The sequence below is a fragment of the Palaemon carinicauda genome, chromosome 35 (assembly GCF_036898095.1).
Source record: "Palaemon carinicauda isolate YSFRI2023 chromosome 35, ASM3689809v2, whole genome shotgun sequence".
NCBI lineage: Eukaryota > Metazoa > Arthropoda > Malacostraca > Decapoda > Palaemonidae > Palaemon > Palaemon carinicauda.
The window spans coordinates 47,098,069-47,109,266 of NC_090759.1; the positions used below are offsets into that span (position 1 = coordinate 47,098,069).

At 37.8% G+C, this 11,198-nt stretch overlaps 2 protein-coding genes across 2 annotated transcripts; both read left to right on the forward strand.

Annotated features, from left to right (window-relative positions):
- The first annotated feature begins 1,152 nt into the window (after positions 1-1,152).
- Positions 1,153-1,926, forward strand: LOC137627264 (tigger transposable element-derived protein 1-like). Its single transcript, XM_068358344.1, has one exon. It carries the CDS (start codon positions 1,153-1,155, stop codon positions 1,924-1,926), a length of 774 nt encoding a protein of 257 aa, XP_068214445.1.
- A 7,171-nt stretch (positions 1,927-9,097) lies between these two features.
- Positions 9,098-10,678, forward strand: LOC137627265 (uncharacterized). Its single transcript, XM_068358345.1, has 2 exons — positions 9,098-9,787; positions 10,112-10,678. The coding sequence occupies exons 1-2, from the start codon at positions 9,098-9,100 to the stop codon at positions 10,676-10,678; spliced, it is 1,257 nt and encodes a 418-aa protein (XP_068214446.1).
- The last annotated feature ends 520 nt before the right edge of the window (positions 10,679-11,198 follow it).

Genomic DNA, 11,198 nt, shown 5'->3' on the forward strand with positions numbered 1-11,198 from the left:
ATAGAAAGATTATTCTCTTCATTCTTTATTTGAAATATAATGTTTTTAAGCATTGAACCTATTCATATTAGGATATTATAATGCTTAAAAGCGTTGATATACAGACATATCAAACACACACACAAACACACACACACACACACACACACACACACACACATATATATATATATATATATATATATATATATATATATATATATATATATATATATATATATATATATATATATATATATGTATGTATGTATATATGTATATATGTGTGTGTATGCATGTATGTGTATGCATGTATATATCATATCAAATATATATGTACATATATATACTGTATATGTGTGTACAGTAATCCCTCGCCATTTTGGGGCTCAAGTTTCACGGCCTCAGTACATCGTGGATTTTCAAAAATATTCATAAAAAATTTTAAAAAATGGTGCGAGAGTTACGCGGGCGCTAGCAGAAGGCAGAGAGTACAGTGGAACATCAGGTATCAATATGGAGATGGCGCGCAATTCAAAATCCACCTCTCTGATTTGCTGGCCAATCTCGGCTCCAGAATCTCGCAAGCTGACTGGCCGAGCCGCCGAGACGCTTTACCCAGCATCTCTCCCTGCCATGCGCCCCGTCAAGGGAGACCGCATTCATTTTTCTCTCTCGCTTTGCTTGTGTTGCTTAGTCTTGCCGCTTGGAACTTTTAGCTGTTTTCCTGTGCTTTTTAGTGTAAAATAGTGCTTGTGACACTCTTGAAAACGTCCTCTACCCTCTACATCCTCTAGTGAACCCAAGAAGAAGAGAAAAATGAACAAGAAGGGGAAATTACTGGACATGCTTAAGGCAGGCAGTAGCTATGCGTCTGTTACCCGTATATACAAAGTGAATGAATCGATGGTTTGCTACATAAAAATAGATGAAATGAAAATATGTAAAACTGCCTCAATAACGTTCTCCAAGAACACTCCTCGTAATAAGACGATTGTGCAAATTGGATAATGAGTTATCAATGTGGATTTTGGACTCTCTGGAAAAGGTTAGTCTCGGTACCAACATGATTCGAACCAATGCCAAAACCCTGTATGATAGCCTAGTGCCTGAAGGAAAATCAAACAAAGACAACGAAGGTGGTGATGACGACAAAGATGATGATCCTGCCCCATGAGAAAAACTTGGTTTTGTTGCCAGCAAGGGCTGGTTCGAGAAATTCAAGAGGAGGTTTGGCCTTTGCAGCGTTCCTTTGTATGGGGAGGCCGCCTCGGCAGTCCAAGAGGCAGCTCTTCGTTACGTCGAATACAAGTTCCCGAAATTAGTAAAGGTTGCTATCTCCCGGAGCAGGTGTTCAATATGGATGAGACTGGCCTCTTCTGGAAGAGGATGCCGTCCCGGGCATTCCTTTACAAGGACGAAATGAAGAAGCAAGGGTTCAAGGCCCACAAAGATCGCATCACTCTCCTCATGTGCGAGAATGCCGTGGGCTTCATGCTCAAGCCCGGCTTAATTTACAAGTCCATGAATCCTCGGGCTTTGAAAAACAATAACAAAGCCTTGCTGCCCATCTCCTGGGTCAGTAATAAAAAGGCATGGATAACCAAAGCCCTCACACTCGACTGGTTCGTGAACTGCTTTATCCCACAGGTGAAGCTGTACCTCATTGAGAATGAGCTGCCCTTTAAGGTCCTCCTCTTGATAGACTGTGCAGGCGGACATGCAACGGATCTGCATTATGACGGGTTCCAAGTGGAGTTCCTGCCCCCCAACACCACTTCCCTTGTACAACCAATGGATCACGGGGTCATTCGGGCCTTCAAGTCCCTCTACATGAGGTCCACGATGGAAGGCCTCATCTCCTCTATCAACGAAGGCGACGAGGACTTCAGCCTCAAGAGATATTGGCGGGAATACAATATTGCAATGTGTCTGGCCACCATTTAGAAAGCTCTTAATGAGATGAAACTGCAAACATTGAATGCAAGTTAGAGAAAATTGTGGCCAGACATTGTTCATGACTATGAGGGATTTACGCTAGACGAAGTTCACCACTCCGCCGTAGATAAGGCTGTGAGGGTGGGACGGTTAGTAGCCAACGAAGGTTTCTCTGACATGACGACGGATGACGTCAACTCACTGATCGAGTGTCACTCGGAGCCCCTAACTGAAGAGGACCTTGTCAAAATGACAAGATCAGCGAGTTAGGAAGAAGAATAGGCAGCCGACGTCGGCAACGACGACGAAGCTGAAGAACGTGGCCTTACCTTGGACAACCTGCAAGAGCTCTGCAACAAAAGGCGCAGGAAATTGATGATAATATGGTCAGAGCCATCGAAATTAGTAACCGTATTGATGTGTAATGCTGTTGTACAAGAGCATCTTTGCTCAGATGAAAAAACAACATTAACAACTTCCCGTCACGATGTTCCTAGTGCGCTGAAAACCTTCTGCAGAAGCATCAGATACTCTTCCTGCGGCCTCTCTGGATTCCCCCCGGGCCACTATGCCACCTCCTGCAGTTTCTCCAGCTCTATCGGAAGCTATCGTTGATGATCTACCGCCTCTATCAACTGACGATGAGGCGTCACCTGAGGAGCAGTAAAGCTCTCATTAACCTGTGCAGTATATCATCTTCATCTTCTTCACCTCCGTCATACTGCACAGGTGTTTCATCGTCATTTATCAAGATCATCGTCATTGTTAGAGGTCAGTTACATATCTGGTTATAAGAATAAATGAGTTCTGATAACATATCTACAGTATATACACGTACACTATTTATATCTACATATGTATGTACATGTACACTTACTCTCTATTTATATATTTACTGTATATGTTATTTATGTGTAAATATAGATGTACATACAGTATATGTAATGTATTAAATACTGTATTTATATTACAGTATTTATACAGTATAGTACTTTATTTTATGTACAGTATATATATATATTATCAATATTTATTTACATGATTCTTTAATGTTCTAATGATAACATATGCATTTATAGGGTTAAGATACACTTATTGTTATTATATATATGTCATGTAAAGGAAAATATTTCATACTGAATAAGGTGATATGTGTATTTGATCAAGTATTTTATGAGTTTTATTCGTTAGTTGAACGATAGAGAGACATTGAAATAAAGAGAAAGAGAGAGAGAGAGAGAGAGAGAGAGAGAGAGAGAGAGACGAGAAAAAAGAAGTTGAAGCGAGAGGGTACTCGAGAGGCACTGTTTGTGAAAAGTGCTGCATAAGCGATAAATTGGCCAAAACAACGCAAATGGAATGCGAGACGGTTAGCTTGCCGAGAAATCAGAAGTGACATATGTATGACGTTACCATTACGTCAGAAGAAGGGACCAATAGAACACAAGAAGAGTCACATGACGTGACGCAATTACAACGCCCTTGTTCTGGGATACTTAAGCAACAAACGCATCGAGGAAGCAGCTCTTCCCTACAAGTAACCGCGAATATCGGTTGTCCCTTCTCCCTCTCCCCCCGTCATGGGGGAGGCCTTACCTCTGGTGCACAGTTGGCCTGTACTAACAAAACATCAAGTTAACAAAAAGATATTTACAAAGACGGACAACGAAGGGGCCGAGTTCCCTAACTGCCAACAAATTACCTTTCAACAGGGAGGTAGTAGATTATCTTCGATGAAGGAGAAATTACCAAGAAGCGTGTCAGTGAGACGACACAGCTATGAAGAAGCGATCCTCAAATCGCCCAAATAGGATTCACGGATTTCGCATCCAGAATGCTGAAGTGGTAGCAGAAGTCTACGGTTGCAGCCTCCAATCTTCAAGAATTTATATTGTTCCAGTCTGTATTTAAACAAATTATTCCACGTAGAAGAATACTGTAAAACAAATGTACATCCAGTTCAAGAAGTAAAGTTAAGGAACTATACGGCATTTTACCATCACCCACTTTCCTGAGGGTCTAGATATAAATAATATTTTTTGCACTGATAGGATTGAAGAGATACATTTATTTAATTAAAAGAATATTAAAGTGATGCTTAATGAAAGAAAAAGAAAAAGCCCAACAACGCATCACATATACATATACACAAAAAAATGTACGTATTCCAAAGATAGGGAGGGAACCTACTTCACGGTTTTTTCGCCTATCGCGGTTGGTTCTGGTCCCCATTAACCGTGATAGGTGAGTTATTATATATATATATATATATATATGTATATATGTATATATATATGTATATATATATATATGTGTGTGTGTGTTTGTATATATATATATATATATATAGATAGATATTTAGATACTGTATATGTATATATATATATATATATACTGTATATGTATATATATATATATATATATACTGTATGTGTGTGTATATATGAATATGTATATACATAAATATATATATATATATATATATGTGTGTATATACAGTATATATATATATATATATGTATATACAGTATATATATATATATATATATATTTATATATTTATATATTCATATGTATATTTAGTAAGGCTCCAAGTTTCTGAAGAATAAATTGAAACTGGTAAGACCATGTAATAGAAAAATATTATTTTTAGAGAAAGTGGCATTTTTCATTTATAATATCATTTTGTTTACCAAAAGCTCTCCATGCCGTGCTTATCCTTCTTTCAATTCCGGGTGTCTGTGAGTGTATGTGTGAGTGTGTGTGTGTGTATTTGAGAGAGAGAGAGAGAGAGAGAGAGAGAGAGAGAGAGTGAGTGTGTTTCCACTTTAAACTGGTCCCTAGCATGGGTATCTCCAAGAAGAAAAATTATATAATAGTTAATGCCCCATTTATCATTTCTTGCTGGACCATTAGCCGAGCCCTTTTCTTAGTAAATCTCACCGATAGTTGTCAGATCATAAAGGTACACATACGGCTTATCAGTAGCACGTTGAAATATAATATATACCCTGCACTATTCACTTACTGCTGAACTACTGTTCTAGTAATCAAACGGATCCCATTCGGAATACAGTTGTGCTCTAAGAAAAATAACGGTGCTGACTGAATTATGTGCCGTCAACTTTTTTCTGAAGTTATATACAGCTACAGCTACAGTATCGGGGGGATAGGATAAGTGGGGGATGGGAAGGGGGAATCGGGATTTTGGAAGGATCGGAAGGGAAAGTGTTAAAATGAAGTACAGTGGGAGGGGAAAAAAATTGGGGCAGACCCAATAGCTCCTTTTTGTTGGTTTATTGTGTCAACATCATGTCTTTTGGACAACCGGCCGGCCTTCTAGCGACTTGTGTTTTCATGATTATTCCTTTTCTAGGGTTTGTTTACTTATTTATATTTACCTACCTTGTGATTGCTTTTAATACTCTGGATTTGGTTCGTCCTGAGCAATGAATGGAGCTACCCTTTTCAATCAGGAATGCTCGTTTTGGGTGTCTGTAATTTTCTTACTTGTTGCAAGTTCTGGGTAAATGGTTTTGCGTCTTTACCAGGCTTGTGTGGCCCTACTGTGATACCTAACCTTATATGATTCAAGATTGTATATATTATGGAGTGTTTCGCTGTTTTCGTGTTTATTGTAGTTGTTATTGCCATCACTGTTGCTATTTTTGTTATTGTTATTAAGGTTTTGGTTATGGCCAGGAATGTTTCTTGTTTCCATTTTGGAATTTTTGTAGGGTTTTCATCTTTGATTGAGCCATTGTGTATGCTGGTGCTATTGGATATTCAAATAGAGGTCTCATAAGGCTTTTATAGAGATTTATTCTTGTTTTTATCCAATAGTTTGAATCGTTTTAATGCTCCTTTTTTGTGTTATGCCAGTTGGATTTTTTGTTTAATATGGCAGCTTATGCCAGTTCTTTTAATAGAAAGACCAAGGATTTTAACTTGAGTGGAATATCTATGTTGTTTACCGTTATTGAAGCTGGTTTGCTTTTTGATACCGATAAGAGTTGGAATTTGTTACTGTTTGTGTTTATCTTCCACTTATTTTTGTAATCATTTATTCTTTTGATCTCTCTTTCTATTGTTATTTTCATTGTTCTTTTGGCTTTTGAAGGGTGCATTATTATTTGTATGATGTCATCTGCATAGGCATAATTTATGGCAAATTCGGGGTTGGTTAACAAAGCTGCTATGTAGATGATAAAAAGAGTTGGGGATAGTATTCCCCCTTGTGGCACCGCACTTTTTATATCTTATTTCACCCAGTTTTCCTTCTCTGGTACGTATTCTGACAGCTCTGTCTTTAATGTAGCTTGAGCGGAGTTTTTCCATTACTCTTGATAGTTCTAATTGGAGTATTTTATATTTCAGGCCGTCATGCCATACTTTCTCAAATGCCTTGGAGAAATCTCTGCAGATTATATTGCATTGGTGTTTTTTATTTAATTCATGGCTATAGTTTCATAAATTGCCATAAGGGCTGTTTTAGTACTTCTTCCTGTCCTGAAACCGTGTTGATGGTTGTATAATTTATTGTTACCTTCTAGGAATCTCCTTAGTCTTGTGTTTTTGATTTTTCAAACACTTTTCCCGACACTTCCAGCACTGTAATAGGTCTTCTGTTTGCTGGTTGCTTTGGGTCTTTTCCGGGATTGGAAGGAAGTATGAAAATTCCTTCTTAGTTTGGTTTTGGGTATTATCCCATGGAGAGTGTAAGGTTTAGAATATGTTGGAGTCTTCTCCATGCCACCATTGGTAATTTTGATAGCATTAGCTTATTCATACTGGTTTTACCTGGTGTTGTGTGTTTAAATGATTTCACTGGTTTCAAGTATCACATGTATTTTAGTGTCGGCTGTCGGGTAATTATTTTCATCCAGTCTTTGCAGATCTGGATTTTGATAGAGGACTATTCCTTCCCTATTTTCTTGTAGGAATTTGAGGACTTGTTTCTGTGTCCCTATCGAAATTTGCATTTTTGTCGTCTGTAATTTCAAATATGCTTGCCCATGTTTCAGTTAATAATTTAATTTGGTCTTCCGTATCTTCCATTTTATCACCCAAGGCTTCTTTACCTTAGGTAGGCCATTTAACTAAAGAAATCTTCTAATGTATACTGATACGAGCCGGGATTGATGGCTTCCCGTGTATGGGCTATAATCAGGGCTGTGTTTATTGTTGCAATTGCATTTGTAGGAAAACCTAGATTTTTATTTGTTGTTCCCTTTTGGGGAGAGGGGGACATTGATTACTATGTTGCCATGTTTCCATATGTTAGCCCTTACTGTATTGTTCGGGTACTTTCTCTACGTTTTTATATAGTCCTTGGCTATGTTTTTCCTAATAGGGCAAGTAGCATGCAGAGTTCTATGAGGGCCACTGCAATTTATGATCTCAGGGGTCTGTAAGTTGCAGACGGTATATCTATGCTCTTCTTCTGCACAGTTGGTACAATTGACCTCCATAAAGATATCTTTTTTTTTTTGTTCTCTATTCGATGAAGGGGATGAATTGATTGCAGGCTAAAATCCCTTCTTTGAGCATTTTCTTTGTCATATTTACGTTATCCACTCTAAGTTTTATGACAGAGATATTTTGCTCCATTTGAGTTTGAAGAGATTTGCGACCTTTATTTTTGGATTATGTAGCCCAATTTCCTGGATAATTACCTCGACTGGGATACTATCTACATGCATTCTGCATGATATTCTTGGGGGGGGGGGGAGTTCATTGCTTCTATATTTAATTTTTCTAGCTCTTTAAATTCGAGGCTGAGTACCTTCTTTAGGTGTTTGTCTTTCAACACAGCTGTTTCCCGTTTATTATTTTCCAAGGGAAGATTTCATGACATTCAGAGAGACCAAAGCTTGGTCGAAGTTTCAAGTTCCTTTTGGACTTCATTGAGATCTTTAATGGTTAGTTTAGGTATCTTGAATTTACGTTGATTATCTACTTTAGCTAATGAGAATAGCTTAATTATTTCCTATTTAGAATTTTAGGACTTGATAGCTAATTGAAATATAGCCTTAATTATTACTTTAAAGCAAGTGGTTTACAAAACAACAAAAGCATGGAGTTATTTGAACTGTAAAAACCGCTAGTTTAGAGCTATTAGATTCGCCAGAATCTTTTCTGGTTAATGGGGTAGGATGGGGAATGGAGAGGATGGGAAGTACATTCACCTATACATAATACAAGGGAAGTGGAGGCGGTGTTAATTCCCCAACCTGCGAGAAGCACAAGATCCTGATCTCCATTGAAAATATATCAGAGGTTTGCACTGTAAATGTAGGCTGATTAGCCTTTGCATAGCCTTCTGTGACTAACCAAAAAACTTTTCACATTTACTACTTGTCAGGAAAGGTTAGAAGGTAATACTCTGTAGTGTATATGGTTTTTAACTAGACACTCTACCAAGCAGGGCAACGCCGTCTCTCCGTCTTACTGGACCCATCACTGAGCTATTGTAGCTGAGCTGTTTTCTTGAGCCTGTTCAGAGAAGAAATGGTTATGATTGCGAAGTGATGTGAAGTGATGTGGATTTCATAGTTGTGTGGAAGTTCGGTAACTGAATAACTAATTGACGGAGTTCCAGTAAAACTGACCTACACAACGATCGACATAGACCTTAAACTGACCTACACAACGATGACATAGACCTTAAACTGACCTACACAACGATCAACATAAATCTCAAAGTGACCTACACAACGATAAACAAAGACCTTAAACTGACCTACACAACGATCGACATAGACCTCAAACTGACCTACACAACGATGACATAGACCTTAAACTGACCTACACATAGATCAACATAAATCTCAAACTGACCTACACAACGATAAACAAAGACCTTAGACTGACCTACACAACGATCAACATAGACTTTAAACTGACCTACACAACAATCGACATAGACCTTAAACTGACATAAACAACGATCAACATAGGCCTTAAACTGACCCTTACAACGATCAACATAGATCTTAAACTGACCCAGACAAAGATCAACATAGAACTTGAACTGACCAATACAAAGATCAACATAGACCTCAAACTGACCCATACAAAGATCAACCTTAAACTAACCCTTACAAAGATCAACATAGACCTTAAACTGACCAATACAAAGATCAACATAGACCTTAAACTGACCCATACATAGATCAACATGGACCTTAAACTGACCCTTACAAAGATCAATATAGACCTTAAACTGACCCTTACAAAAATCTACATAGACCTTAAACTGACCCATACAAAGATCAACATAGACCTTAAACTGACCCTTACAAAGATCTACATAGACTTTAAACTTACCCATACAAAGATCAACATTGACCTCAAACTGACCCTTGCAAAGATCAACATAGACCTTAAACTGACCCTTACAAAGATCTACATAGACCTTAAACTTACCCATACAAAGAACAACATAGACCTTAAACTGACCCTTACAAAGATCTACATAGACCTTAAACTTACCCATACAAAGATCAATTTAGACCTTAATCTGACCCATACACTGATTAACATAGACCCTCAACTGGCCTATACAAAGATCAACATAGACCTCAAACTGACTTACAGAGGTAACATAGACCTTGAAGTGACCCATACACTGATAAACATAGGCATTAAACTGATCCATACAAAGATCAACATAGACCTTAAATTGACCCATACACTGATCAACATAGAGCTTAAACTGACCCATACAAAAATCAACATAGACCTTAAACTGGCCCATACAACGATCAACATAGATCTTAAACTGACCCATACGAAGATCAACATAGACCTTAAAGTGACCCATACACTGATCAACATAGAACTTAAACTGACCTATACAAAGACCAACGTAGACCTTAAACTGACCCATACACTGATCAACATAGACCTTAAACTGACCCATACAAAGATCAACATAGACCTTAAACTGACCATTACAAAGATTACCATAGACCTTAAACTGACCCACACAAAGATCAACACAGACCTTAAACTAACCCTTACAAAAATCAACATAGACCTTAAACTGACCCATACACTGATCAACATAGACCTTAAACTGATCCTTACAAAGATCTACATAGACCTTAAACTTACCCATACAAAGATCAACATTGACCTAAAACTGACCCATACACTGATCAACATAGACCTTAAACTGACCCTTACATAGATCTACATAGACCTTAAACTTACCTATACAAAGATCAATATAGACCCTAAACTGGCCCATACACTGATCAATATAGAACTTAATCTGACCCATACAAAGATCAACATAGACCTTAATCTGACCCATACATTGATTAATATAGACCCTCAATTGGCCCGTACAAAGATCAACATAGACCTCAAACTGACTTACACAGGTAACATAGACCTTGAAGTGACCCATACACTGATAAACATAGGCCTTAAACTGATCCATACAAAGATCAACATAGACCTTAAATTGACCCATACATTGATCAACATAGAGCTTAAACTGACCCATACAAAAATCAACATAGACCTTAAAGTGACCCATACAACGATCAACATAGATCTTAAACTGACCCATACGAAGATCAACATATACCTTAAACTGACCCATACACTGATCAACATAGAACTTGAACTGACCTATACAAAGATCAACGTAGACCTTAAACTGACCCATACACTGATCAACATAGACCTTAAACTGACCCATACAAAGATCAACATAGACCTTAAACTGACCCTTCCAAGATCAACATAGACCTTAAACTGACCCATACACTGATCAACATAGGCCTTAAACTGACCTATACACTGATCAACATAGACCTTAAACTGACCTATACACTGATCAACATAGACCTTAAACTGACCCACACAAAGATCAACATAGACCTTAAACTGACCCACACAAAGATTAACATGGACCTTAAACTAACCCTTACAAAAATCAACATAGACCTTAAACAGACCCATACACTGATCAACATAGACCTTAAACTGACCCTTACAAAGATCTACATAGACCTTAAACTTACCCATACATTGATCAACATAGAGCTTAAACTGACCCATACAAAAATCAACATAGACCTTAAACTGACCCATACAACGATCAACATAGATCTTAAACGGACCCATACGAAGATCAACATAAACCTTAAACTGACCCATACACTGATCAACATAGAACTTGAACTGACCTATACAAAGATCAACGTAGATCTTAAACTGACCCATACACTGATCATCATAGACCTTAAACTGACCCATACAAAGAT

Excerpts from the sequence above, each read along its gene's own strand:
- LOC137627264 (XM_068358344.1), top strand. The coding sequence starts at position 1,153 with ATGAGAAAAACTTGGTTTTGTTGCCAGCAAGGGCTGGTTCGAGAAATT.
- LOC137627265 (XM_068358345.1), top strand. The coding sequence starts at position 9,098 with ATGGACCTTAAACTGACCCTTACAAAGATCAATATAGACCTTAAACTG. Across the intron at positions 9,788-10,111 it reads TGACCTATACAAAGACCAAC|ATCTACATAGACCTTAAACT; the intron begins GTAGACCTTAAA and ends ACCCTTACATAG.